The sequence below is a fragment of the Podospora pseudocomata genome, chromosome 7, assembly GCF_035222375.1.
Source record: "Podospora pseudocomata strain CBS 415.72m chromosome 7, whole genome shotgun sequence".
In the NCBI taxonomy this organism is placed as follows: Eukaryota; Fungi; Ascomycota; class Sordariomycetes; order Sordariales; family Podosporaceae; genus Podospora; species Podospora pseudocomata.
The window spans coordinates 2173737-2200781 of record NC_085891.1 but is presented as its reverse complement, the minus strand read 5'-3'; the positions used below and the strand labels follow the sequence as shown (position 1 = coordinate 2200781).

General features: G+C 52.8%; 5 protein-coding genes across 5 annotated transcripts; 2 read left to right on the top strand and 3 right to left on the bottom strand.

The window, feature by feature from the left end:
* Window positions 1–3592: 3592 nt before the first annotated feature.
* On the bottom strand, window positions 3593–5224 carry QC762_707920 (uncharacterized protein; the record flags this gene model as incomplete). The annotated part of the gene is made up of 1 exon (XM_062893635.1): window positions 3593–5224. The coding sequence occupies one exon, from the start codon at window positions 5222–5224 to the stop codon at window positions 3593–3595; it is 1632 nt and encodes a 543-aa protein (XP_062739468.1).
* Window positions 5225–9830: 4606 nt separating this feature from the next.
* On the bottom strand, window positions 9831–11462 carry QC762_707900 (uncharacterized protein; the record flags this gene model as incomplete). Its single annotated transcript, XM_062893634.1, is given in 4 exon segments — window positions 9831–10064; window positions 10083–10662; window positions 10726–11176; window positions 11243–11462. The coding sequence occupies 4 exon segments, from the start codon at window positions 11460–11462 to the stop codon at window positions 9831–9833; spliced, it is 1485 nt and encodes a 494-aa protein (XP_062739467.1).
* Window positions 11463–14276: 2814 nt separating this feature from the next.
* ASE1 (Microtubule bundling protein) lies at window positions 14277–17829 on the top strand. The gene is made up of 3 exons (XM_062893633.1): window positions 14277–14884; window positions 14942–15200; window positions 15256–17829. Exons 1-3 carry the CDS (start codon window positions 14774–14776, stop codon window positions 17346–17348), a joined length of 2463 nt encoding a protein of 820 aa, XP_062739466.1. The 5' UTR covers window positions 14277–14773; the 3' UTR covers window positions 17349–17829.
* A 345-nt stretch (window positions 17830–18174) lies between these two features.
* Window positions 18175–21177, top strand: IRS4 (Increased rDNA silencing protein). The gene is made up of 2 exons (XM_062893632.1): window positions 18175–18909; window positions 18978–21177. The coding sequence occupies exons 1-2, from the start codon at window positions 18838–18840 to the stop codon at window positions 20808–20810; spliced, it is 1905 nt and encodes a 634-aa protein (XP_062739465.1). The 5' UTR covers window positions 18175–18837; the 3' UTR covers window positions 20811–21177.
* A 1263-nt stretch (window positions 21178–22440) lies between these two features.
* CDC25 (cell division cycle-related protein) lies at window positions 22441–26300 on the bottom strand (the record flags this gene model as incomplete). The annotated part of the gene is made up of 3 exons (XM_062893631.1): window positions 22441–22696; window positions 22825–25605; window positions 25659–26300. The coding sequence occupies 3 exons, from the start codon at window positions 26298–26300 to the stop codon at window positions 22640–22642; spliced, it is 3480 nt and encodes a 1159-aa protein (XP_062739464.1). The 3' UTR covers window positions 22441–22639.
* Window positions 26301–27045: the final 745 nt, after the last annotated feature.

The following is a 27045-nucleotide window of genomic DNA, read 5'->3' as shown; positions in this document are numbered from 1 at the left end:
TGCAACCCTGGCCAGTCTGATAAGGGTATTGGCACTGAAATCCATCCTACTGCCAAATTCAGCATTGCTACCTCTGTTGACCCTCCCTGGCAACTCTGCCTCCTCTCGATAACCCCCCTCTCGCTCCCCCATCTCTCAAGCATATCCTGCACCCGGCTCATATCGTCACCCTCAATCTTTATTGCTATATCAAGTATCTCTTGTACCCTTTTTGAACCCCATACATTTATTTGCGTACAGGATTTTTCTCTTGCTCCTCTTCCATGCCTCCTCCTCTTCTCCTTCTCTCCTCCTTCTCTCCTCCCCCTCTCCTCCTCCTCTCCTCCCCTCTCCTCCCCCTCTCCTCCCCTCTCCTCCCCCCCCTCCTCCCCCCTCTCCTCCTCCTCTCCTCCCCCTCTCCTCCCCCTCTCCTCCTCCTCCTCTGCTCCCCCCTCGTCATATTTGGACTGCTTCGAGCTGTCGAAACCAGCGCTGACGCGTGTGTGTATCAGTCGATCGGATATTGAACTCGGCACTGCCTCTGCCAACTCTGAACGGGTTGTTGGCTCCCTGGCCAACCTGACCACAGCTTTCGCGCTGCAACACCATCTGACCGACAGGTCCATCACCACTGTCTCTGGCTGACACTTCTCACACAGCCCCGTCTCCTCTTGGTGTTGACAGGCAACGCGACGTAATAGATAGGAAGCGTGCGGTCCAAGTAGTCTGAGCAAGCGTGTGAGAGAGAGACTATCTCGTGTGATGGAAAAGAAGTGGAAGCCCAGTAACACCCTGTGGCCCACCATGGTGTGTATCCCGCAAATCCTGTCAATCCCCCTCCTAAACCGCGCTTTCAAGATATCGACCACGATATCATCCCTGCCCCTTCTCCCTCAAACTCACAGCGATTGCTCCCTCCCCGCATCAAGCATCTCCTGCACCCTCTCCAAAATCCCACATGTCGTCGTCGTGAGCGAACGCTATTATTATCCACCGTTGGCTCACGGCCATATCACTACCTAGGTTGGTATTCTTTCATCCGTCGTCCTGAACTGGTATGAGCTGTCGAAGCAGGGCGGAACGTGAATACAACGGTTGATTGGACCTGAGCGGCGGGCTCTGAGAGGTTGGCATAGTTGGATTGTGCGTTGATATCGATGTGATGGTGATGGTGCTGTTGTTTCTGTTGTTGTTGTTGCTGCTGCTGCTATGTGGCGTTGGTGGTGCTGCTGTTGCTGTTGCCGAGGTTGGAGGGGTTGATTGCTTCTAAAGCAACACAAGTTCGCCCTTTGAAAGCGCAACCCGTTTGTCCACAGTATGTGGGTATGGCCCAGTCTCCCCTCCTTCAATGGTAAAGCCCTTGTGTTGAACCACCTGAACAAAGATAAGACGCAGTTGAAGAACAAAAGTTGCGATTTATTCGACTTAGCTGAGGAGTCTTTGGTTTGTTGATAAAGACCGAAAGACAAGACTGGGGGGAGAAAATAACAAGTTTGTGCTTAAGATCGCGCCAGTAACCCGATCTCAAAAAGGCAAGAGCGAATCTGAGACAGGTCCTCCTTCCTTGAGAAAGTAACCCTTTAAACTGGGTGCTGGATGTGGAGGAAGGCACCGACCTGGTTGTGACTTCTCTTGATACTTGGGTGGGCAGGTGGGTGTCTGAAGAGGAAAGAGCTAACTTTGGACAGGAAGGAACAACCTTTAGCTGTATAAAAGGGGAGCCACACTAGAGTGCGACAGCAATATGGTGTTTTGCAGATATTCATGTGGTACTTGAGGTCCTAGAAATAACTTATACAACATAATTCCTTAACCTGAGGAAGCTTTGAAAGGAGGCTATTGTAAGCATCACCTTCATGAACATAGAACTAATAGTTAACATCGTACGAAAGGCTATAGACTCATAGTAGCAGTTCTGTACCGATTCTGTCAAATGAGCTCTAGATCTCGTCTATGATGCTGTTGCCATAGCCACGAGACACCCCCCCGCCTTCCCTCATCCCCTCCAAGAATCACATCATCCCCTTACGTACCACAAACACAACTAACTCCCTCCCCTTTCCCAGACACTCACACCATCCTCACCTTACCCATACAATACCAAACCGAACATCCACCCCCTCAAACATTAATATATCCCCAAAGTCCAAACCCCAGGGTCCATCTCATGTACCCCAGATTCCTCCCATGTGTCCCGGTGACACAACCCAGACACCATCCACACCATCTAGGACATACTCCAGATCGTGTAACACAAGTCCCAAGTCCAAGGGCACGGATTGTCCGCCCTCACCAATTGACCACTTTAAAAAATTCTCAGAGGAACAATCCCCTTCCCACCACAGTCACATCACGAGCCCCCAAAAAAAAAAAAAAAAGGTGTTGTTGAAAATATTTCTTCACTATTCTTACACACTACAAAAATATCCGCTGCTGCCCAGTTCTTGTAACAACAAGTCCGTTTAGGTCGCGATGCATGCATGCCATCCCAAAATTCTCTTCCTCTACCTTGATGTGTTGTTCAATCCAATGCAACACACCATCACCACGCCTCTTCCCTCCCAACCCCTCACAAAACTCCCTAACAGTGCGCCTGCTTTATCTCCCCCTCCAAGAAATCCAAGAATTATTCCCCTCCCCTCCCCTCCCCACTGGCGTGTGTACAGCAGCTGTAGTGTATGAACAATGATGTATGCAAGTGATGTAAAAGTGGTTGATCCCACCCCACTAAACTTATTACCGGAACACCTTCCCCAATGCAGTTATGAAATCCTGCTCTTCTCTTGCTGAATGATGAAATGCCATGCCCATCAATGCCGCCCCCCTCCGAAAAAAAAACCGGCTTCTCGAAGCTCAAAAGAAGAAAGCAAAAAAATTCGCCAATGATGCAAGCCTCTCCCACCCTTTCGGATTTTCGAACTAAATCGAAATTGAAAATCCTGGTGTGTTGGAAACAAGTTGCTGGCGGCAAAAAGAAAATGTCGTAGCTGGGTGGATAATGCTCGCTCCCAATGGTTCCAAAAAAAAAAAAAAAAAAAAAAAAAAAACGCCCCAATCCGTCGCTATGCATGCGGCAATTATGAAAACAGAGAGAGAGGGAAAGAAAAGTTCGTGTGCGTGTACGTTATGCATCTGTTTTGTTGAGTCGTCCAATGGCCAAGCCCCCGAGATGTGAGAGCCACCAGCCATTCAGCAGCCATCGGGTTGCTGCGGGATGCGTGGGGCTCCGAGGCGGTCTGTCGAAGCGGTGCTCGCCGCAGCAAACTCCAAAGTGTCCGGAAACCCCTCAGCCCCCCCGACAAAAAGTCATTCGAGGCGTGGAGGAGGCTCGTCGGTATGGTCGCTCGCTTTTCGGAGTTTGAAATTCTGGCCGAAGCGGTGGTCGGGCAGAAGATCCACTGCAATCGCCGAAGTATTGCGCCCCCGGCATTCAGGTCTTTCGAGCCCCAAAGACGTTGGTGTATGGTCTTGGCATGGTGATGTGGATCTTGATGGCATCCCGCGGGAGCGGTTCATTGATGACATCGGGCGGGTTGGTGCCACTGCCGTGGTAGATAATTTTTGGTTGCCGCCACCGTCTAGAACAGCAGCAGCGCCGATAGCGGCGCCGTGTTCAGCAGCTGACAGGAACCCATCTGGCTGGAACTCCATCCGGACCAACCTCGTAGGGCTTCGTGCTAGGTTTTCGGGGCGGCAGAGCCCACCTTGCCCGGCCCGGCCGTTGGTCGTCCAGCTTGCCCCGTTTGCGCATAGCCATCTCCATAACAGCAATGCGGATGAAGTCGGGGTTCTCGCGCATTTCCCGCTGGCGTGGTCCAGGCATGGGGTACTCGGAGGGCGTCGGCTTGACCTGTTGCTGTTGCGATGTGTTTGATGCCGAAGATGGTCCTACTGATGGGTAACGGGAGCGGCCAGGAGAAGGTCCACTTCGCGCTCGGTGGACCTTGTATGTTTGCATCTGAATCGATGCCGTAAATGTTCGTAGGGCGGGACCATTGGTGACAGACTGCGGCTTCTCGAGTCGCGCAGTTGTCGTCGGGTTGAGGTAGCGACGCAAGGCTGCGGTTGGCTCTTCCTCAAGTGGAGGTGGCCTGCGCTCATCAGTGTAAGGGACCTGCGGGTCGATGGTGAGAATAGACCTAGTGAGAAAGTCTTCTGGTGGGATCGATGTGAAGTTCAGGTTCGAGAACGACTTGGCGGCCTGGCGCAAGGCGCGCAACGAAGCGGTCAGATTCGACTTGAATGCTGCCTTGAAAGGCGATCGCGAAACCTTCTTGTCTTGGGTTTCAGCCTTGTCCTCGTCAAAAACGCCGAAATCCAACTGCTCAACCGCCACCTCGGGCGATGAGAGCGGGTGAGACAAAACCTCCTCCGGAGGGGAAGCAACGGGGGTCAAGGAACGCCGAGTAGGCTTGACACTCCGCCTCCTAATTGGTGTCCGGGGAGATTCCAAGGAAGAAAGCGTATCGGTAGCGTAAGAGTTGCAAAGAGATGGCATAGACTCCAGAGAGACAGTCCTCGTCGACAGAACCGAACCCATCGAGCTCTCGCAATAAGACATGCTGTCTGACTCCGCCTCCAGATCCTCGGGTGACATCAGCAGCAGATCTAATGGACTCTTGCTCAAGGACAAGCTGAGTTCCTTCTCGGATTCTTGGGCTCTCTCGATGATGGACTCAACAGTCATGCGCTTCTCCATCTTGGCCTGTCTCACACTCCTGGTCTGCCTAGGCGGTGGAATGCTCGTGATGGCAAGCAGCGCAGCAACAGATGGCGGAATGACGTCTGGTAAGTGTCCATCCTTGGGACGGTGCGACGCCGAGTTGTGCCTTCGGTCGCCATGGTGGCGATGTGGCTTTTGGGGACGAAGGGTATCGCGAGACTTTGGTCTGGATGGAATCTGAACAGGAGTCGATGGGGTTGTAGGACGAGAAATCGTAGTGGTTGTTCGAGGAGGGCTCAGGGCAGAGGACCCAAGGCGACTGGTCTCTCTTCGCTTGGAGGGCATGGCGGGAGCGGTAACACGGCTGCTGTTGCTGACGGTGACTGGTGTAGGATGTTGAGGGAAGCGTTCATATTCCTCAGCTATGGTACGGATGGACGTAGGTGTAGGCGCAGGCGCAGAAGAAGAGGATCGAAGGTGGGAGGTGGGAATAGGTGTAGGTGTAGGTGTAGGTGTAGATTTAGGTCGAGGTTGGGGCGGCGAGGCGTGCCTGGAAACAAGATAGGAACGTGCAGACATCATACTGTCGAGTTGGCGGCCCTTGGCATTAATAGCACACGACAAAGAGACCCTGAGGTAACGAGGTACCACTCCAGCTGGCCGGACGGTGCGGATCGGCTGCGCAGGGCATTCCCGGCTAGACCGTATTCAGGAACTGACCTGCTGCCCTGTGGTCGGCGACCAACAGAAGGCCAGCGAATTCCAGGGCTTGTCAGTGCTGGATGCCACGACACACGGGAGACCCTGTGATGCGGTCCAATGTCTCGCGTGCCGGCAGCGAAACGAGTACGTAAAAGTACGTAACGAGAAGGCCCAAAGATCCACTGTCTTAAGCTGCCTTGGACCCTAACTGCTGCTTTTCTTCGGAGGTTTGCGCTCCAACGTGCCGTCCCGCGGGAGTCAAGAGATATTACCAAGCCGGGACTTGAATTTGCGGTGCAACGGTGATTTGGCTCAAAGGCTGCGGAGCCGGCGGAATGTCGAGCCGTTGGGATCGAAAGTTGGCGGCTTTGAGATAGAAGCTTTCTGTCGTCACTGTGTGGACAAGCTGAGGGGCGGCAGATGGATGCAGGTTGGCTCAGGTGGGTGCTATGCAAGCGTGGTCCCCGGTCTTCTGGGGAATATCGAACGGGTCCCTGAGTCTAAGGTAGTTGCTGAAAATGGACAGGCTTCGATTACAAACTTTCTAGCAGATGCAGTATTCGGAGGTGTAGATTGAGCGAGATATCCGTATGTGTTTTTCTTCGGTCTGTATATGATCAAACATAGGTAAAAAGACAACTAGGTTGAAACGCGTGGCGGGTTGCGGCTTGCTATATACTCTCAGGTATTAGCACGGCGGCGGTTGTCAGATGGCTGGCGGCAGCGGTGGTGGAGTCCCTGATAAGGACCGTTTCTAGTTGGGAACTGCCTGCCCGGGTCGGGTGTTGTGTTTGCTGGTTTGCTGCCCACGCATGCCCAAGCACTCCAAGATTCGGAGGAGGTCACACCCACACTTTTTGAATAGAGATCGCTGGGCAACCCCAACATCACCCAAAACCAAGGGGGTCGACGTAGCGGGCGCAGTCTGAAGCACACGAGCCAGCAGCTGTGGTCAGACAGGCACACAGGCACCGCTCGGAACGCCTCACTCACCGCTGACAATTCCACCTGTCACGGATGTGGGGGTTTCGTACAACTTCCGTCACAAACGACAGCAGACGGCTGGGAGAGCAGGGCACCAATTATACATATTTCTACCAGCTACATGTCATTGATAAGGATCAAGTCTCACCGCATCGTGAAGGCTGCCACGGCAGGCAGTGAGACATCATAGATAAGAAGTATTGATAGTCTCTTCGGAAAATAACTGGCGATAACACTGATCGGATCTCGAACCTCGCCGGAAGGCAAAAAGCTTCGTGAAACGTCGTTTTAATATGCATACAACGACACCAACCTGCACATAATAAACAACTTCACGGGTAGATATCTCCAGACGTGGGCTTCTTGAATTTACACACACGCCGTCGTGGTGTGTAACACAGAGAACTCCCACGTCTGCCAAGACGATCAGCCTCTCTAGCAGCCCGCCTTCCTATCTCGGGCTTGCTTAATCACTGGGCACACATGATTATCTTTTCGTGACTCCTCATCAACTGCTCCCTCGTCTAACAACTTGAGCCTGTTTTTGGCAGTTTGGACAACTGGATGGTCTGGTATGGCATTTTATTCCATAGGGCAAATGGACACGATGTTACAACAGGGTCGTCGTCGAATAAGCTGCCCGGGGTGCCCCAGGTGCCTCGGCAGCCAAAACCTTCTCGAAGAAGAGTCGAACCCCGAAACTCCACCTTCTAGATTTCGGGGATTTGATTTCCCCATCAAATCCACGACCATTTCGGCATCCTCGGACGCTCGTTTGAGATGGCGATGTTTTTTCTTCCAGCTTCACAGTCTGATGGCGATAGGATCAAACCGGACGGAATTATCTGCCGTCATCGTCCATATCCGCCATATGCACCTCGATCAATCAAGACCACATGCTGATACCACACCTTATCGAGAGCTAAAGGCTTGTTATTAATCCGGAAAAGGCCACAGGACGCGTGGGGACTGAACTTGAATGCGGGGTGCATCAGCCCGTCCGCGATACCATGACGATCGATTCGACCAGGGGTGGTGCACCATCTGCGCGCTTGTGAGTGACTTTTTTGGTGTCCCTCTTCTTGGCTTTTCGACTTGTGATATCGACGAACGCCTATCAACGAAGAAAGCCTCTTGAACGTCACCCGCTGACACAATATATCAGGTGACCCCAAGACAAATCACTCTCTGTATCACCAATTCCATCAAGACAACACATCCATCAGGCACATTTAAACAACAAACTTCATCCCAGTTGCCCCTCCAAGCCAAATCCACCCCACGAACACAACGTGACATGGCTCAACGAGGGACATCCCAAACTAACAACTCCAGGAGAATGGGCTTTCCTGCCTACAACCCTCCGCAAAACCTAATCTGGACATCCCGCCGCTTACACCATCCCACGAACCTGCCGAACTTCCCTCTACGCGAGCAAAAGGAACCGAAGAATCAAGCAGCTATTCGTCGCTACAGACACCATGGGAACAAAACGTCCGTTTGCCCGCCGACATGCCACCCCAGATGCCTGACGCTAGGGCAAGGGACGTACGTTGGGCTGCAAGAAAAACGCAAAAACAGACGATACCACCAACCTCCCTCCCTTCCCCCTCCCCACGCACATGCGGCTGTCGTATCGTGTTTCGAAAAAGAAAAATGTTCGATGCCTTCCTGCAAACCACGGTGAGTGGTGAAGAGGGGGCTCCACATGCGCATTTTTTGTGTCCGAGAAGACTTCTACGAAACCTTCCAACTTCCATCATCTCCACTTTTTTATTTTTCGGATTGGTTTGTGGAGTTTTTCCCAAATTCAATAACAGAGTGGACATGTTTTGATGTTATCGTCCTTCTGCTTTGGTTGACCGAGTCCATCCGTTCATACCCGCTGATAAAGCATAGTTGACAGACTGCCTCTTTGGGGAGACCTATCACGACAATATCAGGTGGTGTGTGTGTACGTGTGCTCTTCGGCAGTACCAAGAGAAAATATCAGGCCGCCAAGAGGGGGGAGTAAGCCTGATTATTCTCGTTGCATACCAACAGTGTGCATGGGTAGGGGTTGAGAGGATCGGGGAGGAATAGGCGGATCTGAGGTGAGAAGGTGGTGATGTTTGAACCTTGATGACCGGCCGAGTTTCGTTGCAGCGAAGGCTTCGAGAAGGTCGGCAGTTGAGTTTGGATAAGGTTAAGTGAGACAGAGTTGTTGTGACTTTCCTTATGGAGTAGTCTATTCAGGGGGGCTGCCAGGGCTGATCACTACCTGCTTTATACGGAAACTACTGACTGAAGCCAAGCCGGAAAACTCCTTGAAATCGGTTACAGCTGGTGGTTTACTACAAGCAAAGAAGTGGCCGGATATTGATTTGTAAATGCTGTTGCACATCAGAGTAAGCGCTGAAAGCCTTCAGTCATTTGGAAGTCTCTCAAACTCGGGGAAAATATCTCAAACTCGGGGAAAATATCTTCACCACAGGGCTGTCTTGAAACCATGCCCGGCCACAGTCACCCCTCAAGTGTGAGCGAGAAAGAAAGCTCACTGCATACACTAGATCGATTCTGACCTTGACAATCACAAAAGAACAAAGGTGCCTGCTTACCCAAATTAACATTTTTTGCAAGTTCTCCAAAGAATCAGAACCCAACGACTGCTAGACCACTTGCTTCTCGAACAATCTTGGCCCATATATCAATACCACCCAAAACCCTACACATGCCATTACTTTCAATGCTCTTCATCCAAATTACTTGCGGTCCCTATAAACACATTTGGCTGTATAATAAGACTTAAATACCAAACTTGATTTTGGAAACAAAGGCAAGGCAAATACTCTAGATAGCTAGTTTGTGAAACCAAGACCGCAACTACCTAGAACAGCAGCAGAACAATATCAAACCTCAACTCTATCAACGTTTCCACCCACATGAAAACTACTCACCATCCTCTATTCCAAATACCAGTAGCAACCCTGAAAGCGGATGGGTGAATGGGCACAGGAAACTCCCACGTTTCATCGCCAAACATATCAGACCCTTATCCCCCTACCCGAAGCGGGACGCATAAACCATCAGCTTTTGCATAAAGCACGGACGGCACAGTGAAAGGGTCTTTCTAGAAAATTCACCCGTGAAACAACTTTCCTCGTGTTTCGGAGTATCGTCCTAGAGACCAATTTGACCTTCAATTGTTTAAAAGTATTGTGTCAAGACTAATTTCTGCGCGAAGTTGTCATGGTGTGACTAGTCAGTCCTAGGAAGTTTATGATCATAAGATGTAAAGTACACAAACTACAGTACCCAGAAAGCTATTTACACACTACCTCGGATAAATGAACAAATGAAAGTGGTATTTAACACACACGGGCCATTTTCCCCAGCCATAAACCCCTTCCAGAACCATAGTCCAAAATGACAAACCCAGCCCCAACCCTTCCCAAACACCAAAACACCATATCCAAAGCAAACCACCCAAAACAGAAGAAAACAGAGGCGCTCAACACCCCCCCTAAAAAGGCCGCCCACTCCCCTCCCAACCCCTCCCCGTAGGCGTCACCCCAGTCCTAGGCGTAACAACCCCATACCTCCTCGACACCCTCCCCTCATCATACCTCCTCTCCTCATCCCTCACCCTCAAATCCAATTTCCCCCCCCCATCATCACCAGGTAATAAATCGGGAACATACTCCGGATAAATACTCTCACTATAAACCACCACTCTCTCCCTTGTCCTCCCCCTCTCCCTTGTCCTCCCCCTCTCCTCCTCCATCGACCCCCTACTCGCCATTGTCGTAGTCCTCGCCAACCCAATAGCAATCTCCTCAATTTCCCTCTGCACATCACTAACCCTCATAATCCCATTCCTCGTCATCGTCTGCTCCTCGCTCTCCCTCGGGCTCGAACTCCGGAGCTCCTGCTGCTGTTCGGTCGTCGTGATGACCCTGGTGATGATAGGCCGTAATCTCCCTCCTCTCCCACCTCTTCTCGCTCTCCCTCCTCGAGACAACTTACTCCCGCCACGTCCAAACTTAGCCCTGACACTCCTCGCAGGGGAGGACGATCTATTAGCCTTGTTCCAACCAACCGATTTCTGCCCTGATTCCAAATCAGGAGCTCCATTGGTTGTCGCAGGGGCGATGGTGGATCGACCTAACCACCCACCCCTCTCCCTCCTCCGAAATATAGGCCTCAACGCCGGGGCAGAAGCGGTAATAAGCGCCAGGTTCGTCTCAATGGCAGAGGTGACAAACCCGACGTTCGACGTCGGATCAGACAGCGCAGTAAGGTTGAATAATCCCTGAACCAGCAAGACGAGGCGGACGACGGAGGTGATGGTTACTCTTTTTCACCACAACCCAGGTTAGCACACAAGGTAACCAAGTGAGAAGAGGGAGGTCACATACAAAAACCCCAACAAAAAAACAAACAACAACGCCATCTTTGTCCGTCTCGGTATCTTCAGCTTGGCAAATATCCAAATCGGCGTCCCCAAGATCAGGAGGTCGGTGACGATGTTGATCACAGCCGTGCAAGTGTATAGCACCCGGCGGTCAACACACCTACCACCCCTAGTAGTGAGATCCCAATTAAAGGCGATGGGTAGGCATTGAAACGTGATAGCAAAAAAGACAGCCACCATCTGGGAGATGTTGGCAATGTTGAGCCAGAGCAGAAACCGTCTGACGCCGTCTTTTTGGCCGAACAATCGAGACAGGAAAATAAGCGCAGATGACTTGACGAGGGCGAGGATGGGGTTGTACAATATCTGCACGGCATAAGCCCAGATAAGACCCTGAGTAGGGTCGTGGGGTGGGACTTGGCTGATGGGGATGCCGATGAAGTTTGTTTTGATGACTTGGACAGAAAAAGAGTCAGTTAGTGGTTGTTGCCATAGCAGGAAAATAGCAAGGGGACATGTACAAAAGAAGCTGATGACCGTCTCTGCGACCGACATCAGCATGGCAATGCAGACCAGCCAATCATCCATGGAAAACTGGCTGCTGGCCACCCTGCCCGCCACCCTGACGGAAACCACTATAAAAGCCAATACCGGAAAGAAAAAGTTGATAAAGAGCGCAAAAATCTGTAGCGAAGATGGTGCCGGCGAAGTCGGCAGGGCAAGAAGTGAAGAGGCGTCCATGACGCAAAGCAAGGTGGAGGTGCTATCGCATTACAATCAATGGGATATGAAATGTGGGTTGAATCTCCATTAGGAGAGTGAGAAGAAGACTGCCAAAAGAGAGACACTGTGGAATACTCAAAAGAATAGAAACTCGAGATATCAAAACAGGACGGGATGCTCCCCCAGATATAAGCCATCGACTTCCCCCCAGTCTGAGCAGAGACGGGATGTCGACGACGTCAAGGAAGCACATCATGGCCTTCTTCCAGGCAACACTGTGCCGTGTCCAGCTTCTCTCAAATGGCTCTGGCTGCGGTAGAGGCCGGAGAGTGGACTGGAGAGGAAGAAGAGATGCTGTACGTCGATCTGAGAGTGTGTCTCGTCTCGTCTCTTGGTGCGACTCATATGCAAGTTCCCGGCCGGATAAACTGTCTGGTGTATCAAGATGGACTCTGCAGTAGATCTCGCCAGGCAAAGGTGAACTGGTGAAGGTACCGGCTAACGGCCGGCATAGTTAAAATTCACGGGCTGAACCCATCTGTTTCGAGCTGGGTGGCAATATCGGACATGGCCGCTCAGTGGTAGCATGACAAGAAAAGAGATATGAGATCAACGGTCGAGGGTCTCATAGTTCCCGAAGTCAACATCCAGTGTCGAAGTGCACATGTGGTGCCGTAGTCACCGATTTATTTCTCGGTAGATAAAAGATAGACAAACCATTCACCACTCACCCTGAGCCTTTGACTGTAGGATATGGAGTCTTCCCGACCACGCCAGCAGCTCGGATAAACATGGCCAAGACCGGTCCTCACCCTGACGGAGAAAACCCCGAGTGTAGGATCCAGAGAAACCATCAAGCACAAGGTTGACAGGAGAAGAAAGAACAGAGAAGACAATCTACTCTTCCAGATCGTCTGAATATGGGGTGACATTACGTCGTCTGATTGCGGCGGTGGCTGATCAAACAGCGGTAGAAGTTCAGTCGAATGACTCTCAACAGGGACCAGGCTGTCATGCGAAGCAGGAAGACCACAAGAGCACTCTGGCGAGAGAAGTAACAATGATCGGCACAGAATCTGGGGAAATCGGCAGTTGCCAGGACCTGTCTGGGTTCTGGACCATGAGGATGACGGATAACAGTCAAAGTTAGGTAGAGGAAGGCTCTTTCTCAAACTCGCCAGAATTGCGGCTCGATGGCTATGACAGGATATTTTCGGTCTGGCCAATGAGATCTCTTTACTATGTTAAAGCATCCAGATATGGCAAGAGGCAACGAGGCTTGAGAGTGGCTTTCAGGGGCAGAGGAAGGAGTGGTGGTGGGGGGGAGACGCCTGATCTGGTTGGCTCGCGACTGCCTTTCTTACCTTTGGCTGTTTTTTAGTAGCTTCTTTGTTTGGCTACGGAGTTTCTCAAGATCGTGCCTTCTCACCTCATGAAGGGACGTGTGCAAACGATAAAGGGTCCAAAGGGAGGAGGACGTCAACGCACAGACCGCATGGCATTGACCCAGATCTCCTGTGCGGGGGAGAACTGCCGGCAAGGGGTCGCATCCAGAGAAAAAGAAGGACTCGGGACGTCAACAGTCATCCATCTCATGCGTTGGAGCGTTTAGGTTGCACAGCTTCCGAGTCTTGAGGAGGCGCCGAGAACTGCATCTGAGGTTGAAAGACGACCCCTATATTGCAGGTACGGGCATATATGCCTCCATCCCATCCCAAGCAACGTCGATGTGGTCTGTGCGATTGATGCCGCGGAGGTTTGTTCGTCCCAGGAACGACGTTGCTCTGGACCATACCGGCCAGTTTGTGTCGAACAATTTAGCCAACTCCCACCGCTTCAGCAGCCCCAATAGCAGCGAGCTTGCGTCGACGGAATCTAATGCGGCCGCTGACCCTGAACGCATCGCATCCAGAAGATTTCCATTGCGACCTCTCATCTTGTCCACCTCACGAACCGATGCTCTGGCAACGGGAGGACACACGGATATCATCTCCTCCGGCTGCCGTCTCCGGACGGTGTGACAATGGCCGGAAGTGACTAGAAACCGAGATTGATGCTATTGGTGTTAAGCAGAATGACTCTTTGAGGCTCTGGTTGTTCTCCAGGTTGGTCGTGTCCGCTTGTCCGGGAACTCGTATTTCGAGATCATATGCGTCCCTCAAGTAACCGGCCGAGATGTTGCGGGTCTAAACGGCGGATATCCACAGTTGAGGATGCAAGGGGAAGAGGAAGGTCGTCTGTCTCGTCCGGTGATTGTGATCTCTTTACCTTGACACGCCCTTACATCTCGGGGGCAGAGCAACAACGGCTTACCCATTGCCGCTTGCGCGATGGTGTCAAGATCTGGCGAAAGACTGTACTTATCGCTCGCTCCCTTTGAATGCTCTCGGAACGAGGTGCATATCGAGTTGTTTGACCGAGGACTTGCCGGGAATAGTAATAAGCTGAGAAAGCTGCAGTTGGAAGCTGTGAGCATTGCTGACAGCCCCCCTTAGGGCGCTTAAGAGAGATGTTAAACCCCACTAACCCCCAGCCATCTTGTTTAACTGATTCAAGGAAATGTTGGATCTGGAAAGCCAACAAGCAACTCTAGAAGCCGTTCCCATGTTCAGATCCCCCGGATTTGCTCATAGACGTCCCGCTAAATGGGCGAAATCAAGACTCGATGCGCCTTGGGAGCGGGGTAGAGATGCGAAATGGTCGTCAGGAACAGGGAAGTTCAGGCGGGGCCTCCTGAACGGCTGAAACTCCACCCAACCAAACACAGGGATATAGGCAGACGTTGCCCTGACAACGGGCGGGAGCGCGAACCAGGATTACGAGGTGCAGCGCTTTCTGCAGGCGATTCCTGGAAACAAGACGCAGCATTTCGCACTTTGCCGTTTCCTGTCTCGCTCGACTTTCATTTTGTTCTCCTCTTTTCTTTCTGACGACGCTTTCCCCGCGACCTGTGAGCGACAAGAGCTGATCGACCGGCCTCGCCGCAAAACTCCACACGATCAATCCCGTCTCTTTTCATCTCGACATCTTCACTTTTTTGCGATGCGCCGACGCTGCCACTACTATTCCCACCAGGTACAATAGCGACTTTTGTAAACAGCTGCAAGGCCACGACACCCCAGGCCAACTGCTGCCGCTGCACGTCATTCTGCTCTGCATTGCGCTGGATGGCACACCCCGCCACGACCGACATCATCTGTACACTCGTTACCACAACACAGCAGCATTACCGACTGCCCCTAGCAATCATCTCCACTGGAGTCGCTTCATCAGGCATCCGATCTACAACCCACTGCGCATCCTGACGACAACCTCACCTTCCCCCCAAGATGGACACCAGCTATCTGGCCCAGCAGGTCAATACAATAATTGGCCAGCTGCATGGCCTGTTTGACGAGATTGGAGTCTCCAGCCATGAGCGCGAGTCGCGAGAGGCAGAGGTATGCGCATTCAATTGCGGCCCGATCGCAGATGTTCACTGACCAAAATCATATCAGCTCTTCTCTGCGCTCTCCGAGGCACTCAACAATCAAGTGCGACTTGTCACATCTGAAAAGAAGGGGATGATTGAGCAAGCGCAAAAAATGATGACCACCATCCGGCAAATGGAGGCTTCCCTAGACGACAGCATATCGCGCCGCTATGAGGACGAGGACATGAAAATCACTTATCCACTCACAAGGTGTCTCAAAGTTCTCGAAAAAAAGCAAAATCAAGTCAGTCGGCTGCATAGAGAGCGATTCGAGCAGGTCAAGAGTAAGTGCCTCACAACACCATGCCACGTGTGCGACTGCAGCTAATGATGTGACAGCACTTGTTCAAGCGCTCGAATCTTACTCGTCACATCTTGAACCATCATTTGTCAAGATTGAGCTGCCGCCCACCGCGCCAAATCAATCAATTCCTCCAACGTTTGACTTATCACCCAAGTATGTGGACAAGTTGGATGCTGAGTTTACTCGTGTGTATGAGGAGTACATGCACCGCGTGGAAACTGTCAAGGGCTTGGGTGAGAATATCATCCAGCTCTGGGCTGAACTGGGAACCCCCCAAGCGCAAACAGATAATGCGATAGTGAAGTATTATCGCGATGCCCCCGAGCAGCTTGGTCTTCACCAGGAGGATCTTGCTCGTCTGAAGGCCAAGAGGGACAAGCTTTTGAAAGAGAAGGAGAACCGCGAAAGACGTCTTAGAGACCTCAAAGATACTGTTGAGGGTCTTTGGGAGAGGCTCGAGGTTGATGAGGCGGACCGTAAGGCGTTCCTCAACAGCAACCGCGGCTGCGGAATCCGGCAGATTAACGAGTTCGAGGAGGAACTTGCGCGCCTCAATGAGCTGAAGAGGCAAAACCTTCACATCTTTGTCGAGGATGCTCGTCTGAAGCTTCAGGAACTTTGGGACACCCTGTATCTTTCTGAGGAAGAGATGCTCGAGTTCACGCCAGCCTTCTCCGATGTCTACAGCGATGCTCTTCTTGAGGCCCACGAACGCGAAATCGTTCGGCTCGAGGTCCTCAAAGAGCAACGAGCTCCTACTCTGGCTCTCGTTGACAAGCACAAGTCCCTCATTCAAGAAAGAGACGAGCTTGCCGCTTCAGCCCAGGATTCTTCCAGACTAATGATGCGCGGACAGAAAGGCGAGAGACGCGACCCAGGCAAGCTACTGCGCGAAGAGAAGATGAGAAAGCGCATCGCCAAGGACCTCCCCAAGGTCATCGCCGAGCTCCGCAAAGGCCTTGAGAAGTGGGAAGACGACTACGGCCGACCATTTCTTGTACACGGAGAGCGCTACCTGGATGTCATCGAACTCGAAGATCCCCCAAAACCGACCCCCGGCCCCAGGTCGAAGACACCAGCCAACGCCTCGGCAGCGCCCACCGCTGTGACCCCGGGCACCTCCAGGTCAAACAGCACCCTCTCCCGCGCCAAAAGCGTAGGCAGCCTGAACAAACCGAACCCGCAGCGGAACGGAAACAAAACCCCCACCACGGCGAGCACCACCACCACCACCACCAAACCAACTCTGGCCAGGGCGGCAACAGTCACAGCTAATACAGTCATCAGCAAGGGCAGTCCGATCCGCGGAAGCACGGTTAGCCACCCCCGACCGCCGCTCTCAAACCTTAGGAACGGGAACAACTCCCCGGAGCGACCTCGAGCATCGGATTCGGTTAGTAGTGCGACTGGAAGTCTGAGGCTTGTCATGAGAGCGCCACCGCCGAAAATGAGGGATTTGATGCCGGCTCCCGAGCTGAAAATGGAGGCACCGACGACGATGCCATCTTTCAGGAGTTCGATGAAGCTGGGGTCGAGTGTCAGCATTGTGAGGCAGGTCCAGCCCGAGGATGTTTATGACGAGAGGGACAGGTATTCTTCCCAGAACAGCAGCGATAGCAGGCCGAGCAGCAGGGAATACACCACCACTTCGAGACAGACGAATCACACGGACGACAGCAGCAGGCCGCCGACGAGGGAGTATAACCCGCCATCGAGGCAGAACTCGACGAGGGAGAGAGAGTATGATTCGTCGTCGTCGTCGACGAGGCAGAGCTATGAGCCGCCGTCGAGGAGTCCGCTGCAGTATTCACAGACGGCAGCAGCACAGCAGAGGCAGGTGTCGGACACGTCGACTATTGTTAGCGGGGTGTCGGGGTCGGAGAACTGGGAGACGTATGATGATACGAGCGAGCCGGAGGTGGATGTGTCCGAGGCGTATTATGCCAAGGTTAGGGCGGCGCAGCAGGCGGTGGGGTTTGGGACTATTAGGGGGGTGCAGAAGTTGAGAAGTGGTGGGGGGATTCCGCCGCCGTCGTCGCAGCAACGTGCTGGGAATGTTGTTGTGGATGAGGATGGAAATAGGATTTTGAGTGGGGGGAGTGAGTGGACTGATGAGGATGCTTTTTGAGTGAGCGAGAGGGCTGGATTTGGGCAAAAGGGAAGGTTTGGGTTTCATTTCGAGGGGTACTTGTTTTATGAACTGCTTTTTACTGTCGGATGGGTTTGGTTCCTGTCTGATGGGTTTCTTCGGTTTTTGCTTCTTTGGCTTTTTCAGCTTGGTGCGGGTCAAAACTTTGTATCAGAAGGGGGGTTCATGTTTATTGTTATATGTATTTTTTGATGGTTTGGGTCCAGCAATGGGAAAGAACACGAGATGGGATTGATGGCTGGGAGTAAGGGAATGGGAACACCGAATATGTTGGATGGGAGTTCGGTGGGAAGATGGATGGATACCTATTTGTAAATGGCTGGCGTTTGTACAAGGGGGAGTTATTATCGTTTCGATATGCCCTGAATACTAGAGGCTGGTCGTCATATATCTTTATCCTTTGGTGCATTAAGTCTGGCATTCTTAACTTTGCAATATATATATGTCTATATCAGTCAGATTTATGTGCTGTCGTGACAACCTTGGATTTACGGTTGTCAGTTCCACCGTTTTTGCCATCTTCAACATTTTAGCCTTGCTGTCAGTGACAGTTACATCGGTCACCCTAGCGGGCCTAAACTTCTGGAACGCGCCTCTTTAGCGGGGCATCAGTTAGCTCGCTGGAGCCTTACAGAAGACGAGCAGCTCTTGGCTTCAGCTCCCGGGTCTCTGACGCGCTTTCAGCAGGTCCCTCACAGCGCGAAAGGGCGGCCCTGTGCTTGCTGTTTCGTTACCCCATGAAACGTATTTACATTCGTCATCAGCCGCACCTCAACCCATTGATGCGAATGTTCCTTTCGGAGCTGCTGTCTACCTGTTCCTAATCCTTTCCCTCGTACAAAACATACCTCACTACGACATTGACATCCATTACATTTCCCTTGAACTGATTGGATGCCCCGGGCTGGCAGCTAAGAAGGATAGGTACACCGGCTTTGTCCCGCCGCGCGCTGCAAGACTGAAACATTATCCGGTCCTTAACCGGAGGGGAGGGGGGGCGAAGCTTTACCATTCCACGCGCCTATCGAGATTTAAGAGACATCCTAAATGTCGACCTCACCGACTCGAAATCAAGGCGGCGGTCTCCCTACAAAAAGCGTTACCAACAACAGCAATAATGCGGCTGCTCTCTCGGCCGCCTTGAAGGGCGCAACTCTTGCTTTCAACGCCCAAAAGGCTACCGCTGCTACGAATAATAAGAACGCTGCTGAGACGAAACAGACGTCGATATCCCCGAATCGAAACACGACGCAGAACAATACTACGAGGACGAGAACAACCGGGGCCGGGGCCGGGAACGGGGCTTTCCTTGCGGCGAATCATGCCGCGAGAGATGCCTCTGTTTCACAGACACGATCGCGGGCGAGTTCGGTGGCGCACAGTGCTTCTGGGAGACTAGAGATTGGGAGGCAGGAGACGGGGGGTAGTTGGAGTAACCAGGGGGTTAGGGAGGATAACATTGAAAAGGATGATGATGGGCTGGTGGCTCAGAGAGTGGCTCAGTATCTACATGCGGGCAGTGGGGGGGGGATCAGCCCGGGTACCAGCAGCACGCCGTTGTTGTCACCACCGGGGGCGGGCAGGAGTAATGCTGGGGATGGCGGGAAGCAATCGTCTGCCTCGTTTATAGCTGCCACGCTCGCCGCCAGCAGGTCTACTTCTCCGATTCCGAACACGAACCAAAAGGCAAACAACAATGGTGTTACCCAGACCCGTCCGGGTAGGAGCAGGGGACATAGCACCGGAGCTGCGAGCGTGTTGTCTATGGCGCCGAGCTTAGGTCCGAAGTCGGTAGATGCGCTGGATACCGAGTCGATAATGCCGACGACGTCTTTGGTGTCGCTGTTTGAAAGCAAGGGCGGGGAGGATGTTGACCCTGTTAAGAAGAGGGACGCGCCCACACCTAGGCAGCAAAAGGTATCACCCTCGCTGTCACCGAGGGGTAGGAGCCCTGGGCCGGCTGGTGAAAGGCAGACACAGGAAGTGCTGGACGAACAACAGACCAAGACAAAGCCTAAACCAAAACCGAAGCCTAAGCCTAAAAAGACGCCCGTGTCTACTGAGAAGCCTAAAGCTGAGGGTGAGTCAAAGCTTGAGCATCATGAGATAAAGCGTCCTGGCACGCCTCCTTCGAAATTCTCTTCGCCTGCTGTTTCTACACAAGTTGTCTCTCAACCAAGAAGGGTTGCTAAGACGGCAAAACTGGAACCCCCGGCATTACCACCTGCTAGGAATACCAGTGACAAGAATACGAAAACACCTACTGTTGAGGTTACTGCTATCCGGTCGACCAGTATGGAGGAAGCCAGGCCTGAAGAGAAGCAAACTGCCAATGTGGTTGAGCAGAGGCCAGTCCCGGCAGCGCCAGTCATGCGTCGGGTGTCTGAGTGCTCAATGTCTTCTGATGACAGCTTCGTCTCAGCATCCTCAGCTCAGCAACCAGATCCGGAAGAAGTTGAGGAACCTACCCCTCAAGAACAAGACAACAAGCCCCAAGAGCAACAACAACAACAACAACAACAACAACAACAACAATCAAAACAAGCACCCAAACCACCCAAATCCCGTCGCCGCCCAGCCTCCTCCCCACCACCACGCCGGCCTTCAGCACCAAGGCTATCAACCCCCAACCTCGGCCTCGACTCCCTCACCAACGCCATCGTAGCCAGCAACTTGGCTTCTTCCCGACTAACCCCCTCCCCATTAGCACCACCCCCCATCCCTCCTCCTTCTAGACGCCATAACCCCCACCACCATCACAACGATAAATCCCACAACGCTTCCCTTCCGCAGAGAACAGTCGACTCTTTGACGCCTCATCGCAGTGGCAACTCCAAATCGGGAAGTCGCTCCCCAAAACGGACGGGAATGCTCACCACCCTCCGGCAACCCCCCACGTCTCTGTCAGATGACGAAGACGCCAGAAGGAAAATGCATAGGCACGCCCACCGAAAGGGAAAGGTGCTCGGTCATCACATACCCGGCCGGAGGAACCACGCTCACCACGAGGGGTCGAGATCGAGGTGGAGGGATGAGGTTACGGCAGGGCAGAGGAGGAGGTATGAGGCTGTTTGGGCGAGCAATAAGGGGTTGTTTATGAGGCCGGGGTGGGGGTTTACCGGTGGGGAGGATGATGATGAGGAAGGGAGGGCACAGGCTGGGACGAAGGAGGCAGAGTTGGTTGTTAATGTTGTGGTGAGGGATATTTGGGACAGGAGTCGGCTGCCGAGGGAGGAGTTGGCCGAGATATGGGGGTTGGTTGATCGGGGGGGAAAGGGGGCGTTGGGACGGGAGGAGTTTGTGGTGGGGATGTGGCTCGTCGATCAGAGGTTGAGGGGGAGGAGGTTGCCCGGGAGGGTGGGGGGGAGTGTCTGGGAGAGCGTGGGGCAGGGGGTGGTGAGGGTTTTGCCGCCGAAGGGGGAGTTGAGGAAGAAGAGGTGATGGTGGGGGTTGATGATGGGGGGGAATATAAGGTGTGGTGAATACATAATAAACTGGGATGACCGATGATGGGATTCGCTCAAAGGACAAGAGCTATATAGCTGACGTTGACTTTACTTGTTACCTATGTATGTACCTATGCATGTATACGAGGGATGAAATATAGATATTAATGAGCCATGAGGTAAAGGGGGTGCTTACCTCATCCCATACCCCCTTTCTAGAAACCAACTTTGAAGAAAAGTAGATGAATGATGCTGCCTATGGGTCGCAGTCATGACACTGATGGTTTTTTTTTTTTTTTTTTAAAAAAAAAAAAGGGGAAAAAAAAGAAGTATCGGTACTTCAACCGAGCACTGCACAAACACACAACCTACCACTACACGTCTAACCTCAGGTTACAAGTCGCGGCTTTCCTCCCCAGTCACCCGTCCCTTTTCACATGCTTTGTGTAGAGAAACCGCGCGAGCGGAAGTCGTCCCTCCCGAATGCACGCCCGAAAACCCCTCTAAAGTCCCCTCATTACTAACACAACATCATTGGCTACGTACCTCCTCGTGGCCATGCAAGCAGACAGCGAGCGGCATAAACACAGCCTGTCAACTGCATGCGAGCCATGGTGATCAATCTGGGGTAGGTAGCATCCAGGCCGACCTCAACATCCTTGGCTGCTTGACCTCGGTTCAAGTTTATCACTCACTCATTCACTCAACTCCTGATTCTCATGACCAACAAACCCCAGAGTCATCAGTTCACAAGCATGAAATGATGACTTAGAAAAGAAGACTGCAATATCCCACACTAAGTCTACACCCTCCATAAATCATCGAGTAGTGGTAGCAGTATGAAGCAGATTAAAGCTTTCTAAATCCCGATAGCTTAATCCCCCCCATTCATCAGCAAATGAACCCTCATCTATTTCCCCTTCCCCTTGTCTGCCCTCTGCTCCCAAGATGACCGAAAAAAAATCCATGAATGTGCCTGCTAAAATTCGACACATACACATATCCCACACACACACACACACACACACACACACACACACACACACACACACACACACACACACACACACACACACACACACACACACACACACACACACACACACACACACACACACACACACACACACACACACACACACACACACACACACACACACACACACACACACACACACACACACACACACACACACACAGAGACAGACAGATACACACACAGCTCTCCAGCCCTCCCATATGTCCATATCCCTTCAAATTTGCCTGGGGCCTTGGAATCGCCCTCCCACCATATACCCTTTTCTCTTGGCCATATAAAATAACTCTTCCCGACCCAATCCCATGCCATAACCATGCTGCCCATATATGAGTTTGTTACCCCGGTTCCCACCAAGATAATGGCAGTCCTCCAAAGCTGCCTGCCCTTCAAGTTTGTTTTTCCTCTCCTCTTGGCCTCGCTCGGTCGGTCGTCGGTGCGGTTCATCGCCGGAGCTGCAAGATTGTCGTCGTTCCAGGGTCGACTCGGGGATACCTTGGCGTCCAGTCTTCTCGCACGGTTTCCCGGTCGGCGAGATGGGTTTATCCCGGTTCGGCAGACTCCTATAAGTGACCCCAAGCGCCCCCACCCTCTCTCTTGAGGTCGAAATCGAACCCCAGGAGCTCCCAGAAAACCCTGTCAAATACAATCGACAGCTCCATCATCCCGCCCTTGGACCCCATTGTCGTACAGTACATGAACATCCACACATCTCGACCGTCCATGATCCATGTACCGTCCCAATATCGACATTCGCACCGTAGAAGCCCGTCGTAAAACTGTAGAGGTCAAGTATATCGCATCCCCCTTTCGCTCTTCATAGGAACCCAGACTCGGCCAAAACTCTGCAAAACAAAAAATCAAAGCGTTAGTACGGAATAAACTGCTGCCTCATGGCATAAGAAGTCGGCTTGAAAACGCCAAACAGGAAATAATTCGGGTGTGGGCGAAAAGAAGGGCGGTACTACCTGACGATCTTTTCGTCTTCCCGCTCGCGCGGCTCAATCTGCAAGCTCTTGTCGTACATCTCGTGCACGTCTCCCGCCGCCTGCATGTTGCTGAGTATGTAATCCTGGAGCTCGGGGACCGGCTGGAGCGAGTAAGCCACATTCTGGTACTGCTGAATGTCCCGGATCACTTCGGCCGTCTTCGCTCGCTTGGCAAAGTTGATGAGGTTAGTCTTCTTGATGATGGACGGGATGCCGTCCTCGATGAAGGTCAAGTCGGTCAGGTAAACACCAAAGAAGGGAATGCAGGGGGGCTGCTGGGCGTGCAGCGCTTCTCTGTACTCGCCAAAGTTCTTGGTGCTGGCCATCAACTTACGCATCGTCTCCAGGGTGGCGTGAATGCGCTGCGGCACTTGATCCCATGTCCGCTTGAGGCGGGCAATAGGCGCAGTACCCAAGGCGGAGATGATGGATGTGAGGGTCGAAAAGTTGTTGAGCCCACGGCACTTGTCGGCAACCGCCACAAAGTGCTTGATGACAACGACGCGTTTCCTCACGTCGGTCTGTGACAAGATCATCTCAGCCACCCAATTGGTCATTTGATTAGAATGAAGAATTAGGGCCTTCACGTTCGGAGCAGGCTCTGGCTCTCCCTCTCCAACCTTCTTCTGCCAGGTCTTGTTCAGACACTCGGTTGGCTTGATCTTGCCGTACAGACGGGACTCGATAATCGTGAGCTGGCGGGCGAACTCGGTAACGTCGATGTCGAGGAACTTGAGCTTCTTCATGTTCTTTGGCATGATGGGAGCTGGCGTGTTCTGGTTGACCGTCTGAATCATACGGCGGGCGCCCGCCTCCTTGCCATTCAGTCGCTGGTCGAGTACCGTCATCAGAGGACCCGAACCGGGCGTCTCGGTGGATTTGACCGTGTCCTTGGCAAAGTTGTAAACATCCCGCAACAGCTGCTTCGTGGCTTCCTCGCTTGGGTCCTCCATCCAGAAGTTGTCGAACCAGTTCTTCAAGATATTGACGATGCGGAAGCGGATCAGTTTTTGTTTCTGGTTTGTCCACTGGTCATACTCGGGTTGGGTCAGTCCTTCTGGCGGTTGCAGGTTGAACCTCTTCACCAAAAGCTCAAAGAGCTCTCGTGCTGATGTGAACGACCGATAGGTAAGAAGAAAGGTGTTGTTGAAGTTGGCGTCGAGCTTGTCGTGCCGTGTAAGTTGCTCCACCAAGGCCATCAGGGAACCACCCTTGACCGTTGGCGGTTGGGTCTTGAGGTCCCAGGAAAGGTCGACATCGTGGTCCAGCCTCAAGAACTCGGGGGTGTCGTCGATCAACGTTTGCTGCACCGGGGTAGGGTCTTCTCCAAAGAACTTCTTAAGCTTGTCATCCTTCCGGTACGGGTTAGTCGTCATCATGGTGTCACCTTCAGTAAACGACTGCGACCCCATAGGCATTCCCGGTCTGACAGGCCGCGACAGCGACTCTGTCCGCTGATGCGGTCGCTCATATGGCATGGTCTCCATCCTTCTTGGTTGCTCTCGCGTGGGCACTTCTTCCCGCATGCGCGTCTCGGCCTGTTGCTGCAAGACAATCGAAACCTGCTCGGAAAGAAGCTGGAGCGAGAATCCGATATGGGATGAATTCGTCTCCAGTGCTCGTGCGCAGTTTCGGACATACTCCAGCCGTTCCTCCAGAGCTTGACCCCTCACCTCTGACCACTCGTCCGCCAACGGACCAGCCACTGCTTGACAACCCAGAATCAAATCAGAGATATTATCATATAAACTCTGCTTGTTGGTGCTAAAGTCGGCAAGTTGCGGCGTTTGGAACGTGTTGTCCAGCAGCGAGAGGTCGATTGATTCAATCATGGCAATCCAGGGCTTGAACATATCCAGTACCTTGCTGCCGGCGGCGCAAACAGCATTTCCAATCATTTCGTGCTTGTAGGGAGTGATGATCTTGTCCGTAACCAGCAGGTTCTTATTCAGCTCACGGATGCTCGAGACCACCATCCTTTTCAGCTCATCAAGCCGCTCCAGAAGCTTGCCATCCAGGAGGGCATTTGGTTCAACCAGGCCTTCCTCATCCTCGAGAAAGTTGGTGGTGATGGCGTCACGAGGACCTAGTCCATTGTTCTGCCAGCTGCCACCCGCATTCGACCCAATAACAAAGCCTGGGAACAGTCGTGGAATCTCGTCGCCTCGTTGCTGCTTTGCAACCTCAAGATAGCTAAAGACACCTAGCAGGACGCCGTCGGCTTCCTGCAGGCATTTTTGTATCGACTCGGCGTTGGGCCAGTCCGCCGCCGCGATGTGTGAAGAGATGACGAGCTTGCTAAACTTGGACATCATGTCACGGAAATGCGGGTAGAGCGCCTTGTTTGTCGAGATGATCGAGGGTTGGCCTGAGTGGTTGTCGGTCGTTCCGGAGCCTGCTGCCAAGAGAAGGCGCAAGTGATCTGAGATGTCTTCAGCGCGTGCAACATACTCTGCCCTGTTGCCACACGTGATGGCCTCCCTGTAGCGGTCAATAGCCTTCTTCATGTTGGACACCAAACGAGGCCAGTTGAGTGCAGGTGTCGTTCCGTCGTCGAAAAAGGATCGCGGAATCGTTGCAGCAGTAGGCAGGTTGAACCCGGAGCTGGTAAACGCAGTGGCTGAAGATACCATTGGGGTCTGAGCTGAGCTGCCGTTTGGAAACGTCTCGCCGCGAGCTCTCGTCACCGGCGACTGTCCGTTCATAGAATCCATGGATGGTGCTGGAGAAATACCGTCACCCATCTGGAATCGGCGTGAAACAGGCTGGGTCACGCAAGTCAGTAACGTGTGCACAACACAAAGGAATCATGACATACCGCTGAGCCTCGCATGTTCATCAGAGCCTCGCCTTCTAGTTCGGATGCCGAGTTGACGTCCGATTCGTCCTCCTCGTCTCGGGTCAGCCCTCTGGCAATCATTTCGGCCGGCGGCCTTGTTCGGTCGGGAACACTAAGATTCATGCGATCTCTTGGGCCTGTCTCGGTCACCGAAGAGGGAGACTCGAGTGGCAGGTCCGCTCTGCTCTCGCCCGTCATGGTGTTGTAGTAGAATAGCCTGCCGTCTGGAGTGGCTTGAGGGATCCAGAAATCGGCCCTCAGCCTGTCGCCTTCGGTTCCCTCGAGGGGAAGGCCCTCGACATCGTCAAGTTCGGAGCCATCTTCATCCTCATACTCTCCTTCGTATACTTCCGGGTGGTCATCAGGTTCCTCCTCGACCTGTTCTGGCTCGCCGTTTTCTTCAAGCTCTGGGAGTTCATCAATGATCTGGCAGTAATTACTAGGAAACCAGCCTCTGACGCCGTTGATGACACCGTCCCACCATCCGCTCTCGAGCCGAGTAATGACCTGGATAATGTCGCCTTCGTGAAAGCTCAAGCTCGTCCTGTCATCAGCCTCGTAATCATAGAGCGCCCTGACGTACATGGCACCAGGAGGTGCCGACCCCACGAGGCCGTTCATGGGGAAAGCAGACGCAGGGGATCCAATTTGTGGGATAGAAATCGTCGCGATCGACACGGGACCCCTCCTATGACGCGGGGCAGGTTAGATGGTGGTAGAGCAGTCGTTACTTGTTCCACCGCCGAGTGCAGTCGATCGAGGCTCAAGATCTGTGGGTGGAGGCTGTACGTGTGGTTCGTCGTGAAATTCTAACCCTTGAATGCCGAGCAGGGGGTCTGTGCCATTAGCATGTTGAGGTTGTCGTCAGTGGAAAGAAAGACAGCATGGAAGCACGAGCAGATCGGAGACAGGTCGATCGGTATGCAGTATTGGTTCGGCCTGCTGGTCTCCCCCGCTTCTCTTTCTGTCTCCTTTCAACGATTCCGAAAAGCAAAAAGCGAGATAACGGGGATGGAATCGCAATCTGTTCGTTGCCGCAGTGGACTAAGAGAGTGGCCGCCAGCCGGGCGGGTATGGCTCACTAGGCGGGAAAGACACTGTCGGGGCGCTAGACGGTCTGTCTGGGAACGATAGTGTCGCGATGACGGACGTGACTGGTTGGATGGGATCGATGGTCTGCGCGTAAAGGTGTGGTCGAAGAGGGAACTGGTGCAATTCGCCCAATTTTGCGGTCGAGGGGAGTCTTAGCAGGGTCCAAAAGGCAGGTGCTGGAAGGATTGGCGTTTCCCAGGCGGTCTCGTCCTCGTTTGGTCTCCTCGTCCTGTCTTGAGTCTTCGCCCCCGCAGGCCCGTCGGGGGTGGCTCTC

Bases quoted from the DNA above. Each gene is read 5' to 3' on its own strand.
- ASE1 (XM_062893633.1), top strand. From the start codon at position 14,774: ATGGACACCAGCTATCTGGCCCAGCAGGTCAATACAATAATTGGCCAG. The intron at 14,885-14,941 runs GTATGCGCATTC...AAATCATATCAG, and splicing joins GCGAGTCGCGAGAGGCAGAG to CTCTTCTCTGCGCTCTCCGA. The intron at 15,201-15,255 runs GTAAGTGCCTCA...ATGATGTGACAG, and splicing joins GCGATTCGAGCAGGTCAAGA to CACTTGTTCAAGCGCTCGAA.
- IRS4 (XM_062893632.1), top strand. From the start codon at position 18,838: ATGATGATGGGCTGGTGGCTCAGAGAGTGGCTCAGTATCTACATGCGG. The intron at 18,910-18,977 runs GTACCAGCAGCA...GATGGCGGGAAG, and splicing joins TGGGGGGGGGATCAGCCCGG to CAATCGTCTGCCTCGTTTAT.